Source organism: Echiichthys vipera (assembly GCF_963691815.1).
Source record: "Echiichthys vipera genome assembly, chromosome: 12".
NCBI lineage: Eukaryota > Metazoa > Chordata > Actinopteri > Perciformes > Trachinidae > Echiichthys > Echiichthys vipera.
Genome location: NC_139837.1, coordinates 23,884,192 through 23,899,303, shown reverse-complemented (window position 1 = coordinate 23,899,303; position 15,112 = coordinate 23,884,192). Strand labels below are relative to the sequence as shown.

Below are 15,112 nucleotides of genomic sequence, written 5' to 3'. Positions count from 1 at the left end.
TTTCCAGGACACCATAGATTGTTTTCAGGATATTTGATCATTTGAATACGCTTCCATGACTGTTAAACCAGTATCTAAATGTCCAGGTTTCCCAGGATGCGTGGGAACTTTTTTCAATAGGAAACAGGTAACATCTATGGTCTCTTATTGATTTTGGTTATAAAATACCTATTAATTACAGGGAGGAAAGACAAGGCTGATGCGTTTTTATCAAACCTTTCACACAGGTCTTACTTGCATTGTTGATCTCTCCTTTAAGTCTCTCTCTTTTTGAAGCCTGAAAAATCAGCTGAGAAAAAACGGAGCTTTGAGAGGTTTGAATGATATATTCAAATATGTTCAATGAGTGATGGAATTTAGAGGATCCTTCTTTGCACAAAGGGTTTATAGGAGTTGGTTTGAAACGCTTCAATTGGATAACACTCTGGTTCTGAAAGGGGCTTTTCTCAAGAGATTTCTCCCAGAAGGCCGCGGGAGAGCGCACTGACCCGTCTGACGAACCTCAGCTCTGACCCCTGGCCCAGCGCGGAGGGGAAAGGTTAAGACCGTCTTCCTAAAAGGCTTCCTAATCTGTCGCCCTGAAACAATCGGCTCACGCTCCCCCGCCGCAACCTTTCACCCCTGACCCCCCGCCCACCTGACCCCTGCTGCCACACACGCCCCCTCCGGTTCCCAGGGACTCACTGATGCGGCAGTCCGGTCCGGCGAATCCCGGGGCGCATTCGCAGCGAAACCAGTTCACACCATCGACGCAGACGCCGCCGTTGTAGCTGCAGGGAGAAACGGAAAGAAACAACGTGAATTCAGACCTGACAGGCTCAAATAAAGTGAAAATAGTGACGTTTCTTCAAATCTTCACTGAGGGGAAAAACATTCAGCTTCTCTGTGCAGGTGGGCCTTTAGAAAACTAAATGAATGCCCTCAGTCTAAAGACTTTCACAGGAAACACTTTTTTAGCTGATGGACTTGATTCTGAGAACTGATGTGGTGCTGAGGTCTCTGGCTGGATTAACAAACTGTAGGAACAGTTCTAAATGTGTCCCTGAATTCTGCCATTTAATGGATTCTTCAATTAGAAGTGATAAGAAAATTAAGCAGAGGGTCTCATCATTCCTGCTCAGCTGCATGATGTAAACTAAGTCAACTGGATTGGTTTAGGTTTCCTTATTTCCTAATAATTCCTTAAAAGGAGTTCATATGGAAGTGATAATTCCCTTGGGAAAGTTTCATATGATGACTGAACAACATAACTTTGCTTTTCTGCACAGCAAGGATCTACTGTAATACAAAAATATATTATCTTTGCCAGCTGTAAACTTCCTCAATTTCACTGTGATGATCCCTTTTAAGAAAACTTTCCTGCTGGGGAGTGTCGCAGATCCTGGTTCATTCTCTGAGAAACCAGATGTCCAGAGGCATGTTCTGCCCTCGAAGCTAAAAATTATCACACTGTTTTTTTTCCCGCAGAGTTTGCGGAGACCCTGAGTGTCAGCAGGCTGATGCTGATCCCTGATCAATGTCCAGACTTCATATGTTAATCCCTGCTGACCACATACTGAGCACCCCCCACCCCCAACCCCAACCCCCAACACCTCCACTTCTCACAGCTTCCCCCAGGTCGAGCCCTCTCTTCACACTCTCCTGCTCCTCTCTCCCTCAACCCCCTTGTCCCAAAAACCACCACTAATCCACCTGTCAGTCATTGTAGAGGAGGGTGCGGAGGAGGAGGAGAGAAGGGGGGGGGCTTTTGTCCTAGGTAGCCCTCTCTGATTCAGAGAAGCTGTCAGGAGTCTCTGTTTTTCTCTGCACTTGTGCGTTTTTGTACAAATTGTGTCAATAAAATGATAAAAATAGATGAATAATTTCCTAAAACTTACAAATAAGAAATTCAGAAAAAAGCAGAAAACTCTTCAACACACGAAACACACAGCAGTCACTATTTGCTTCTATCATACAAAAGCCCAAAAAGACCAATAAACACACACACAAACACACACACACACACACACACACACACACACACACACACACACACACACACACACACACACACACACACACACACACACCTTCCTACAAACACTTGCACTCACACCACCAAGAAAAATCGGGGTCAGAAAATCAGATTCGCAGGATGAGAGCTGCTCTTTTTTATATTCTCAAGTCCATACGATGCATCTCAAGTTGTTGGAGTTTATCCAGAGTGACTCACAAAATATGCAAATGTCAACTAATGTTTCTACATTAATAACAGCAAAGGGCGAAGATCAAAAAGTGCAGCGCCTGGCAGTGATACATAGTCATCAAGGTTGCAGTCCAGACCACCTGAGCTGAGATTTCCCAAGATCAAGTGAAGTCAAGTTTAACCTAACAACCAAGTGTAATTAAAGATGTGTAGCTCTATCTGCAGGGATTAATACAAAAAAGATGTTTGACATCATAAACAGGTTCCTACAGGTTAAATGCTGCTTCTGTTGGCACTTAAAAAGACTCCAACTAAAACAGAGAGAGATGCTTTGAAACAATCGCAGAAAACTGCAGGTAACAGGGCTTCTCTCTCTTTCTACACAGCCATGAGAGGAAATCCAAGGTGAAAATATTGCATATGAACATGACGATGAAAAGAAATCTGTCTTACCAGGGATGTGGATTGCAGTCGTCGACATCTGCAAGAGAGATAAGAGAGAACGAAGAACAATCAGTAACTTTCAGATTTAAGTTCCCGTCAAAACCTAAAACCCGGACGCATCAATTGAATTGAGAATGAATAACTTTAAAACAAAAGATTCAGTTGCATGAGATGTCAAAAAGAAGTTATTCATGCAACATCTGAGCCCTGATTACACATCTAACCTTTGGAAAGTGTTGATTTATCGACCTTGGCACTAAATAATAGGCAGTTATTATTGCTGCTGAACTGTCATATTTTTAATGTTCACACGACCGACTCTACAATCATGCAACTGTCTTGACTTGTCCAATGACGCTCTCAAGCTGCAAATATTGATCATGAACGGTGGCGTCTAACTGTAACGTACTCTGTGCACAGGTGGGTCCCTCCCAGCCGTCCTTGCAGATGCAGGTGAAGGCGTCTCCCCCTCCGACACACGTCCCTCCGTTCTCACACGGACCTGAGTCACATGTGCTGTTCTTGGCTAAAAAACAAAACAAAAACAAAGATTCCCCTTTTATGAAAATCTTTATAGTAACCCAGAGCTGCTCTTGGGCCTGAGATCACAGTCTGACAGATCGTAACTATGTAATATCACATCCTTTTGTTACACTCTTATGCCACTTAGAGGAGTAATTAGAGAGCAGTGAGCGTCTGACCTGTGTTGCAGGTGCTGCCACCCCAGCCTGAGGGGCAGCTACACAGGAAGGAGTCTCCGTGGTCGTAACACGTCCCTCCATTACTGCAGGTAGTGGAGTCACACTGGCTCTCACCTGAAACGAGGTAGCATGGGAAAAAAATATTTTAAAACATTTGACTCTGCGCCAGTGTTGAACGGCCTTTACTTGAGCTCCAAAGTGCAGATCAGAGACGCCGTCTGAGGACAGCACAAGCCTGCACAGCAGCCACTGAGGGTATCATGCCTCAGAGAGGAGAATAAGAGGCTGAGGTCATTAAAATATATAAGACCTGACATGCAGGAGAACATGGAAAATGAGGACAGAGATGCTCTACTTGAATTTTTGCTCTATCACTTATTTGCTGCATTATAACATGACCTCTTTCATAAACTACTGCAACTTTAAATAAATCTTATAACAAAGCAGGCGTCTGAAATTCCCACATTTATTCTATCACACTTTTTACAAAGACATCCATGGACACACAGACGTATTAACTCACGTGAATGGCAGATCTTTCCTTTCCAGTTGTCCACACAGTTGCAGTAGAAGTCGTTGAGCAGGTCGACACATTGGCCTCCGTTCTGACAGGGGTTCCTGTTGCACTCATTCACATCTGAAACAAAGTCAAACAAGCATTTTTCAAAAAACACATCCATCTGATCAACTTCACACTTGGTGAGTGTATTACTGAGAACCTGAGGTAGAGCAGTGTACATTGCAAAGTTGTTTGGATGAGCGGTTCTTGAGCAATACTTAATGCCAATTAACCCAATCCAAACAGACACGTTCTGAACGGGAACTGCACTAGTTATTTTAAGATTGTGACAATGCATGTGATTGTTTGATATACAGGAGGAGACTGCTTAGATGCTTTAAAGATATCATTTTGGTATAGTTTCACTAATAAAATATTTCAAATTTTTCATACAGCTAATCTTGTGTCATCTGCAAATGTGCACACTGACCAATGTACTGTAAGTATCTGTATGTGAGTCAGAAAAACTGATTCAGAGTAAGTCAGCTTCTTAAGTTAACACTTTTTTCCCCTGCTTGCTTTAATCTGCACAAAACAAATCCTCTATTGTTTTTTTTCTTCCAGAAGATTCTCAGACTGCTGATCATTCCTCTGCTGCTGGAGGCCACTGATGGATTCTCCCAGGCTATGTGACTCACTGGCAGTATGACCTCCTTAAAATGTGAATACTGGTGCTGTTGCTCACGTTGACCTCCCAAAAACATGCACCAACACACACAAATACACACACACTCACCAACATCACACAGACTGCCCTCCCAGCCGTCTGGGCAGAAACACTGGAAGGAGTTGATCCCGTCGATGCAAGTTCCTCCGTTCTTACAGGGGGATGATGCACAGTCATTAATGTCTGCAGACAGAGAGAGGGGAGATTTAGAGATGTCAAGTTATTTATTTCATTTTTTTTTTTACTTTAAAAAAAGGCTTAAAATCCTAAGATATGCAAATATTCCAGATTTTAGATACACTTTGTTCCTACGTGTTTCTTCATTTAAGGTTTCAGTTTTAGTTATTGTTATAGTGTCTGCTAAACTGGAAAATATGAATATTTCAAATTGCAACCAGTACGTTTTGGTCGTTAAAACATGTCTCATAGAATAGTTTTTGAGAATTATAGAAAACAGGTGGTCTGTCTGATTTTGAGAAAAATTTGAAAAGCATCCTGTGAGAGAACAACAAAACAACAACAACAACAACAACAACAACAAAATATTTATCAGATGTGACAGAAGTATTCTGCATTTTCCGGCATTTTTTCTTTGTGTAGTTTTTTTCCTTCTGCTGTAAACTAAACTAAGAGTGATGATTAGTGATAGTGGAGTCTGAATTACCGTAAGAATCATGTGGTTCCCAGTGATGGTAACTGATGACAAATATAGTCTATGTGTGTGTGTGTGTGTGTGTGTGTGTGTGTGTGTGTGTGTGTGTGTGTGTGTGTGTGTGTGCGTGCGCGTGTGTGTGTGCGTGTGTGTGTGTGTGTGTGTGTGTGTGTGTGTATGTATGTGTGTCGAGCTAATAATGACTCACTCTCATGGCAGTAGGTGCCAGTGAATCCCGGCTCACAGGAGCAGCTGAAGTTCCCGGCAGGCAGGCTGATGCAACGACCGTGGGGACCGCACACATTGGATGAGATGTGCCACACCCGCTTTTGGGTGTCATTGGTTGCCACGGCTACAGTGCAACTGTCAATCACTTGAGGTGATAAAAATGAAAAGATGAAAAAAGATCATTAGGGCAGGAATTTGGAATATAAATTGTGTCTCTAACCAAAATCTATGTTGCAATCAGAGCTATGAGGATTGTCCAGGTTCTGTGGTACCTTGGCACCGGTTGGTCTTGCAGTGGTCCTTGAGCTCTGAACAGGTTTTCCCTTCGTAATCGTCGGGGCAGCTACAGTAAAAGTCTCCCATCACGCTGTGGCACTGAGCCTTATTGTGACATGGGTTCGGACTGCACGGGTCATTCTGCACCTACAGATGGAAAGCAGGGAGGTAAAGACGTGCTCTCACCAGTAATGAAATACAGCTGTGAATTGTATCTTACTAGCCTGATGCAGTCCTCACCTCACAGGTTGTTCCAGCAAAGCCCTGCAGACATTCACACATGAACCCGTCCAGCAGGGCGTGGCAGCGCCCACCATTCCTACATGGACTGCTGGCACAGCGGTTTCTCTGAAACTCACAGTGCCGACCCACGTACCCGGCCTGGCAAACACACTGGTAGCCTCTGTCCACCTCCTGAAAGAAAAAACTTGGGTGTCACATTTCACTCAGATGCAGATGATCAAAGTGGCAGCGCTTCAAATTTCAAATTATTTTTTAAGGGGTATGGATGTTATAGTTATATAGTTATATGTTGTAATATTTATATCACTACATGTATAAAACATTTATTTACAATTTTGTTTACATCCTCCTGACAGCACTTTATTTGATTTTGTACTTATTCACTAATATTAGAAAAGGGAAAAAAGGCTTTCAGTAACCAGTGTTTCAAAGCCATAACACCCTTAAGCATGTTCTTTTCTCTTCTGACAGATCCTTTGATGATCAGCACGTATTACTGCAGCATGTTACATTTAAAGCTATATAAATGCAACACAGACATCAGTGTTGCCTCCACATTTGTGAATCTCACCTTGCAGGTGCCTCCGTTCTGACATTGGCCATAGCAACTGTTCACATCTGAGAAGCAAACAAACAGAGAAGAGTTTGAGCCTGACAAACTGGGGAAGTAGAACATGCATTGGGACTGAAACATGCAGCTGCTAGAGAAAAGTGCTCAATACAACCAAAGCAAACTGATCCATGCCTGAGGAGATACAAATGAGGAGGTGCAGTGAGAACATGCAATGAAACAAAACTGCAGAAGACAAAACTACCCCTCAAGATTTTCTCTGAAAGATTTACAACAACCCGGGAAAAGGAAAAATGTTTAGTCTTATATTTTAGAAGGGGTTAGGCCAGGGTGTGGCGGGTATAAACAGACGTCTGAGAGACAAGAGAAGGGAGAATTAATGGAGCGCTGAGGTTCAGACCCCTTGGCTAGCTCTGTTCCTCTAGCTTCTCTAACTTAACACAGGCTTTCTTTCATTGTGGTTTTCTGAAAGGGCACAACGTGTTTCTGAAAAAAGCACAGATTATTAAGCTAGCCTTAAACTACAACATATTACTAGACATTAGCATGCTGTCAAACCCTTGTGGGAGCAGTTATAAAACATTTTTGTGTCTATATTCTAAGATAAATTACTATTCAGATAAGATTACTTTCTTATGGACAACTGCAGCATTAGCACGCTGTCAAAGAAGCTGTTCAATGCTAACCAAAATAATAGTAGTCTAAAATCTCTACAAATATGGACAAAAACATGTTTCAGCCTTTCAGAAAGACTAAGGAATGAATAAGAAAAGAAGAGAAGCTTGTGTAACTGAAGCTAGTCAGAAAAGAGACCAGGCCTCTGGTCTAAGGGTGCTACAGGTACAGTAGGTGGAAAGGTGCTGTAGACTAATAATTGCCGGAATTGATACTAACTGATGTCACAGTTCTGGCCAACCCATCCACGAAAGCAGGTACAGTGATATCCACCAATCAAGTTTTTGCAAGAGTAAGCATTGATGCAAGGCTTCCCCGCACACTCATTAATGTCTGCAAAATGGAGATGAGAGACACAGAGAGAATGAATGAAGAGAACCGAGAAGCCCCGTCACCAAGCGTAGCTTCATGTCGTACAACACTGAAATAAACGGCCCAAGAGTGGAGGTCTTCTCTGAACTCTTATGCCCCTTTCAGACACTGATTATGTGACATTACTGGCTTTTAAAACACAGGTTTCCATTTCAGAAATGTTCCATAATGCTTGCATATTTGGGTTTTGGCGCTCTGCAGTAAGTTTTAAAGGGTGATTGCATCAGTAAAGCAATATCCAAACTTATTTTGCAGCTCAATTATCGTCTTTTTCTTCCTTTTTCTCCTTCCTCATCATTTAGAATAACAATCCTCAATGAAGCACGTACTTAGGCGTCAAAACATCTTCTACAATTTAAAACTAATTTACAGCATTTCAAGGTTTATTAAATGTATTTTATGTTATTGTGCAATAGAAATTATATTTAAGTGAAACATTTATTACAGGCTAAAAAATGTAAAGTCTCTAATATGCACTTTAAGCTTTTCTGTTAATACGACGCTACTTGGTACCACGTAGTCAGACTGCTTTCATGACTTTTATGGGTAAATGACTTCTTCAAACATGTAAAACTGCCAGAACATTTACAGGGTGAAGTTCATATCTGACAGGGTTTCATATCTTCCACAGCTTTCCAATTGCCCCTCTGCTCTATCCTCACCCTCCCTCAGGGATAATGTCTCTCTTTTGCATTCCCTGAAGGCCAACCTGCGGCATTCCAAGTGGTCAGTTTCAGAGGCAGCTATCGCCGCGCCCACCACGCCGCCACACTCACTATAAACCGACAGTGCATTAATACTACTCCCAGGAGGTAAGCGGCACCTGTTGGTCTGCTGAAACTAAACACCCAACCCATTCCCCAAAACCCGACCCCTCCCTCCTCATCCCGCTCTCTCTCAGGTACCACCCCACTCCCTGAAAGGGGAAACGCTCTGAGAATAACATAATTCGTAACACAAACCGAAGCATTTCGGTTGCTCCCTCGCGCATGTTTACAGGTTATAAAGTGTTTCCTGGATGAGGTCGAAGGGGGTGAGGGCTCAGCCATGCTAGGGCGCCGCCTCACCGTAGCGTACATACAAACCCTGTTACGCCCAGTCTGGAGCTAAAGATAACCCCCCAGTGGAGTATATTTTTTCTCAAGGCTAGCAGTTGCCAGGCGGGAGGTTATTTTTAGCCTTACTCAAGTCACCTGGCTTCGAGTTGCAGATGATACCCAGCAAGTGTCTCAGTTTGGCGTGCATATACACAAACACACACACACACACTCATTTGAAATTAGTGCCCCTCCTGCAGCATTACTACTGGTTAAACGACACGGCAGGATAAACAAACAACCAGATATTCTGTAACGGTGCAAGCACATGGGATTCCTGGAATGAATTGGGACGCATGGCATTCACTGTAGGTTACAACACACACGAAAACACACACCTGCTTTATTACAGCAAAATATCACCCAACATGCAACAATGATGATAAAAATTCCCTCCAAAATGTACCTTAGCAATAATCAGATTCACACAACAAGTCTACTAAAACAATTCAAAAGCATCGTATGTTATTGTTTCTGACGTACCTATCTGGCAGGTCTTGCCCGTCCACTGTGGAGGGCAGAGGCATTCGAAGCCATTCTCCATGTCCATGCAGGTTCCACCTTGAGCACAGGGGCTGGAGGCACATTCATCTGTGTCTGAAATATAAACCAAACTAATGTTGGAGCCTTTATCACTTGAATATCACTTTGCATCACCAATCAGCTTCTTTGGAAGGAAGCCAGCTGAACATTTAGGCATTGATCAAACAGAGCAGCAGCCCGGGGCGGCCTGTTGAAATTGTTTTCAATGAGAGTGACAAGTTTTGCTCGCTGCTTTTGTGCCTCTGGTTTATACAGAAGAGCAAAAAACTTTACAGCACAATAAAGGCTGAGGACAGGTGATTCGTTTGGTGCCCGGTCAGACTGTCTTCAACTAAAAAGCAGCGTGATGTGCCTCGCTTTTTCCAACCTTATATTGTTTAGTTCTGTTCCTAATTTCCAAAACTCCATCATAAAACCCCTCATAGATGAATATATTGTACACTACACACTGCCAGGGATAAAATGGTGGAAAAAATGGTGGTGGAAAAATACGGAATCTCAACCATTTTTGGACACATTTAATGATATTAAATCTAAAGAATTTCATGATCAGGTTGTTCAAATCCTAGAAAATAACTTGTGAAGACAGAACCTCTGTGTCCTCAAAGACCTAGACCTAGTTTAACTCTCCTGATCAACCAGTGACTGGAGAGGAGAAACATAAACAGAGCGCATGGTAGATCTCATTGCCCTGCTCACCTTTAGCACAGGTGGGCCCAGACCAGCCTGCTGGACAGTGACACTCGAAGCCTGATGGGACTTCATGACAAGTCCCTCCGTTGGCACAGGGGTTGGAAACACAGGCGTGTTCCGCTACAGAGAAAAGAAGAAATGCTTGTAAATCTCCAATCAGATTCATCTAGTTCCTCAGACCTGACCAGAATGTGACATAGCACAGAAACATGGATTTTGGATTAATTTGATTTAGAGACTCACCGATCTCGCAGTTCTTGCCAGAGTACCCGTCTGGACAGGCGCAGTTATACTCGTCTGGCTCTGTGTTCATACACGTCCCTCCATTCTTACAGGGCCGGTTGGTCCCACAGTAGTTCAGATCTGCACAGCAAAGAACATTGATGTCACCCACTCCGTGTGTGTTGATGTATAAACACACGCTTAGCAGATGATGCACATCTCTCTGCAGTGATATTAGGGGCATGAGACACCTAAGTGACAGCTAAGTGATGTACAAAAGCTCAATCAAAATATCATTAAAACTCTGTTACTTTGCATCCACAGGGCCATGCTGTTTAACAGACACTTAAATAACTTGCTGTAACAGGCTTCATTTCATTTTTTTTCCTCCAAAAGCTTTTGATTGTGGGTTACAAGGAAGACAATGTAAGAACATATTTACAGAAAATGTAATGTCTACTTTAGTCTTCTGGATCTTGACCAATCACACTGTGTCCTCATGCCACACAGTATTACAGTGTTTTTGTTCATATACTGGAAATCAAAAATACTTCACAAAGACTCTGTTTTTGTGTCTTACAAATCACACTGTGCTGTTTCTTTCCTATTCATTCTCAAATTCAAATGGCAAACTCTTGAAAATAGCCAAAGTTGTGAAACCCATCATAGTGAATCTCAAGTCTGCATTTACTTTTTTCATAATTATTGTTTCAGGATAACATCTTGCACATCACTATAACCCAAACAAGTCAGACCACCAAACCAATGTCTGGCTGAAAAGTACAAAAAAAAGTGCATCATGCTTTTGGAAATCACTACAGGTAATGTAACATGAAATATATGAGATTAAAAAAAAACAAGAATAGTCTTTTAAAAATTCTCTGTGCATCTTTCAGCTTTCAACCCTTATTAGCGACACCGGTGGCCATTAAGTAACCTGCAGTTAGCATTCTTTTGTGACCAAGCAAGCTAACGTTAGCCACCTAACTATACCTGAATGAATCTTCCGTTTGCAAAAACCACAAGCCAGACAGATCAGCCCTGGGAGTCTGGATGAATTAGCTGACATTATCCACTCAAGCAGCTAAAACCACAATATATTTCTTTCTAGCACCACAACCCGAGAGAGTCCACACGTGCTGTGCCTCCGCTACACACACTCTGCAGTCCCGTGAATTTACAAAGAAAAAGTATTTTTCTAAGTTGTGTTAGAACCTTTTAGCCAGTTAGCAATAAAAAGGTTACACACAAAACCGTTAAATTACCTAGAGAGGCCTTTTAGACTTGAGGCGAGTTCAAATGTCTTTGATTTAGCCCCTTCAAAAGATGGATGTGTAAATATTGTGCAGCAGAATGAGATGAGATCTGACCTTTGTCACAGAGCAGACCTCCCCAGTTCTTCTCACAGGTGCACTGCCAGGGCTCGTTACAGGTACCATGAACACAGCCGGGATACGGCAAGCACTCATCGCAAAGCGGACCCTGCCAGCCGTAGTTACACCTGAAACACACACAGAGGAGGACAGTTGGTTTTTATCATTTAACAAATACTGTGCACCTGGGAGGAACTATGATACTTTAACAAACGTCTTCTTTCTTTCATTACTTCCCCTCTTTTTCCCTAACTTCCTTTCTTCCCTGGATTGTAGAACTTCCTGTGTGTAACAAGGTTCTTAATTGAAATGGAGACATTTATACTGTTTTACTATTGCTTTTGTGTCACTGAAAGATAAAAAACAGTCCACAGAGAACAGAGTTCAGTGAGTGCAACAGTGGCAGAGTAGATTTTTCAGTCAAATTAGCCTCTGTGTTCTTATTTACAGCCCCAGCCTGAGGGACTATCTGACACACAGATTCACTTAATAACGCAGAGGGGAGTTGGCCATGAAAAACAGTGATAGTTACAGAGCGATAACAAACAAGAAAGTTAATACTTTTACAATGTGTGAAAACACAGAGGAGCGCTTGATGTCGGGGAGTGCCAGTAAAACATCCCCTGATAAACATGAAGAATGATGTAGGTGCCAAAAAAAGAAAAAAGGAAACTGGTTTTAACCATTTTAACTCATGTGAGAGGAGAAGACTTCTTTATGCAGCACACATGTTCAGTGGAAAAGGTCCAGAAGACACAGATGAGAGCTGATCGAGCTGCAGCTGAATGTCACGGTGGCAATTCATTGGACAGAACGTCTCCATCAAGGTGAAAGACACGTTTGCTGCAGATCCTAATCTTAGGACACACAGCGCCAAGGGACATTCCTGAGCAACAAGTGTGTGTGTGTGTGTGTGTGTGTGTGTGTGTCAACACATTCAGTGTTCATGTAATCCTTTTACTGTATTTTTGTTTGAGTGCTGGTGTGACAAACTTGCTGTCTTATACATTATTTCTGTCTTTTGAACATTTTTAAAATAAAAGCTGTTTTTTTTAGAAAATGAGTGTCTGTATCTCAAAAACAATAAAAAAAAAATAGGGCATGCCACTACACCCCAGTGAAGGAAATTTAAGCTTTTAGAAAATATAGTGTGTAGCTATGGCAGCGGTGGTGAGCGGGGCTTGAGGCCAGATCAAGAATTCTCAGTGAGGGAGCAGAGTGTATTTGCTTCCAGCCCCTTTTCAGAGTTTTTTTTTTTTTTTATCTTATTTTTTTTTTCATTATTATTATTTTTTACATTTTCGTGGTGAAACCATGTTAAACAAAATATTAATGATGGAAGGATACTTTTACACACTTTGTTTGGAGGGAGGGCTTTAAAACAAAATACTATTTGAAATACCGTGTGTAGCTGATAGAAAAGCCATTAAAAGAAATGTCATATCATCATCTATGAAATCATTATAATAGAAAGAATCACCTTCTCAATGAAGCTTGTTGAGTGTTTTTAAATTATAAACACCCCATGTTCCATTTATGTATTTATAATCATTATTGAAATAGATCGTTCTGTAAAAGTATCCTCCTGAGATCATTGTGTGAACTGATGATGGTAAGTTAAGGGGGGAAAAGTCAAAATGACTTGAGGAATTTATTGATTATCAACATTATTGTAATCTACTCATTTTGTTTCAGCACTGTTCAAAATGACTTGCTAGGGAGCAGTGTTTATTTTTTTGCAGTGGTGTGTCTTCTCTCAGCCCTCTTCCTGTGTCGTGAGCTCTGTGGAGGTCAAACTTGGAATGAGCGGCGGGTTTGTGGAACGAGGGTAAATCGTCTCGTAGGGGAGGCCAGCGAAAGGTTAGCTAATCTGTTGGTTTATGGCAGCACTCTGTTATTCCAAGGCCAGTGGTAACCTTGCCCCACCTGTCCTCTCATTTCTCTGTCGGGGCTATTTTAGGGAGCAACACACCCCTCCACCACCACCACAACCACCATCCCTCCACTCAGACTCACAAACACTACAAAATGGATGCCGATTGAACACTTCAGCAATGAACTGCTCTGTAGTGAGCTGTGATGTGCTGCAGTACAGCACCGCAGTATTAAATCTCGCCCTTTTTTTGGAATCAACCAAAATGTTTCACCCAAAGTGCAAAAAAACATTTTCACTGATCTCTGCTGTTTTCTCTCTATGCAGATAGTTTGGGTTTCATTAGTCCAGGTATTGATATTTTAATAATTTTGGCCTTTAAAACTTAATTTATAAGAGATGGATCATTGAAGATTCACTGAATAAAAATGCAGCCAGGACCAAGATCTGGTTTTGTTAAAGCATGCACAAAAAGTTCTTCTTCATGCATGCATTCATGCTGAAATGCTTTTAACTGTATGCCAGCTGCAACAACTTCAATCTGCTCTCTCTGTGTGAGTGAAGCCCAGTTGTGTGACAGTGCTGTGTATTGTTTACTACAGTATGTGGTGTTATCCGGCACTGCGGTCAGCGGTGGTGCCCTGCACACTGTCAGCCGTGCAGCAGCGGTGGCAGCGTGGACAGTCTGTCTGGCTGCAGTGTGGGAGAACAGGGAAATGGTTTCGGGCGACCACAGGCAAAGGGTGGCATTACCCACAAGCCCCGTCGCCGGCCTGCTGTCGTCCCATCAATGGAAAGGGCCGCTGGGGCCAGCCTAACGCTAGAAATATCCAGCCTGCCCACAAACCCCTGCTTCACTGCTGCCCCTCAGACAAACCACACCCAGAGGACAGGACGGTGGGCAGGACTAGAGGTAGAGGGGCCTGTGTGTGTGTGCAGCTGAATTATTTACAGGCAAGCCTTGCGCCAAAATCCAGCGGACGGACTTAGCCCGCTGTTGCCTAGCTACATGTTTAGTAGTGTCACATGAGGGAGCGTAGGTTGTGAATGCGCTGTGTGTAAGAAACAAGAGACCAAACACATTTTTAGTTTTCCTTTGCCAGGCTGTTCCTCTCTTTTCTCTGTCTTTAACCCTTCAGTCTCTCTTTCTTTTACTCTGACATTACATTCACCCTCATGTGTTCAGTATATAACAGTTTGATGGTTTTGATTGACAACATTGGTCTTATTTTTGTAGTTTTGGACGTTGTTTCTATCAACTCTGGCTTTTATATTTGGATAGAAACCAGCCAGACTAGGCTAAGGTGTTATAATCTTATCCCCATTTACAAAGCTCACATGTTTAAATCTCTATGACAACCGAGCAAACTGCGCGCTGATGACACAATAAAAGTCAATTAAAAGCTCAGGAAAAAAAAACCAGAAAGGGGAATTTGAATTAAGACTATTTTATCAACAACTATTTCCATGGCAAAGAGTGAAATTGATTTTAATGACAATAGTCACATAATCCATGACTGTGCTTAAAATCTGCTTACATCGTCAGGAACCGTTTGCATTTTGATCTCTCATTCTTGTCGTGTGATATGTTTTTTTAGGATGCCTAGGAGCTAACTAGCATCTACGCTAACAGCTGTACATTTACACTGATGATGTCAGTGTGTCGAGTTGTGATTAATGTTGCTATAAATCAACAACAAGAAAATACTGTAAAAATGTATAATATTTAATGTAAACT

General features: G+C 42.2%; 1 protein-coding gene across 2 annotated transcripts in view; it reads right to left on the bottom strand.

Moving 5' to 3' along the window:
- LOC310954668 (protein jagged-2-like) overlaps positions 1-15,112 on the bottom strand; it is a 53,635-nt gene that overhangs the window by 9,181 nt on the left and 29,342 nt on the right. The window contains exons 6-20 of one of the 2 annotated variants that reach the window (XM_083924275.1): positions 11,499-11,629; positions 10,150-10,269; positions 9,913-10,026; positions 9,154-9,267; positions 7,421-7,534; positions 6,527-6,573; positions 5,953-6,126; positions 5,709-5,859; positions 5,417-5,581; positions 4,626-4,739; positions 3,854-3,967; positions 3,331-3,444; positions 3,039-3,155; positions 2,639-2,666; positions 685-770 (exon numbers count right to left, since the gene is read on the bottom strand). In XM_083924275.1, coding sequence (XP_083780401.1) covers positions 685-770; positions 2,639-2,666; positions 3,039-3,155; positions 3,331-3,444; positions 3,854-3,967; positions 4,626-4,739; positions 5,417-5,581; positions 5,709-5,859; positions 5,953-6,126; positions 6,527-6,573; positions 7,421-7,534; positions 9,154-9,267; positions 9,913-10,026; positions 10,150-10,269; positions 11,499-11,629 — 1,703 coding nt within the window. The remainder of the gene's footprint in view (positions 1-684; positions 771-2,638; positions 2,667-3,038; positions 3,156-3,330; positions 3,445-3,853; positions 3,968-4,625; positions 4,740-5,416; positions 5,582-5,708; positions 5,860-5,952; positions 6,127-6,526; positions 6,574-7,420; positions 7,535-9,153; positions 9,268-9,912; positions 10,027-10,149; positions 10,270-11,498; positions 11,630-15,112) is intronic. The other variant, XM_083924276.1, reaches the window with a different exon arrangement.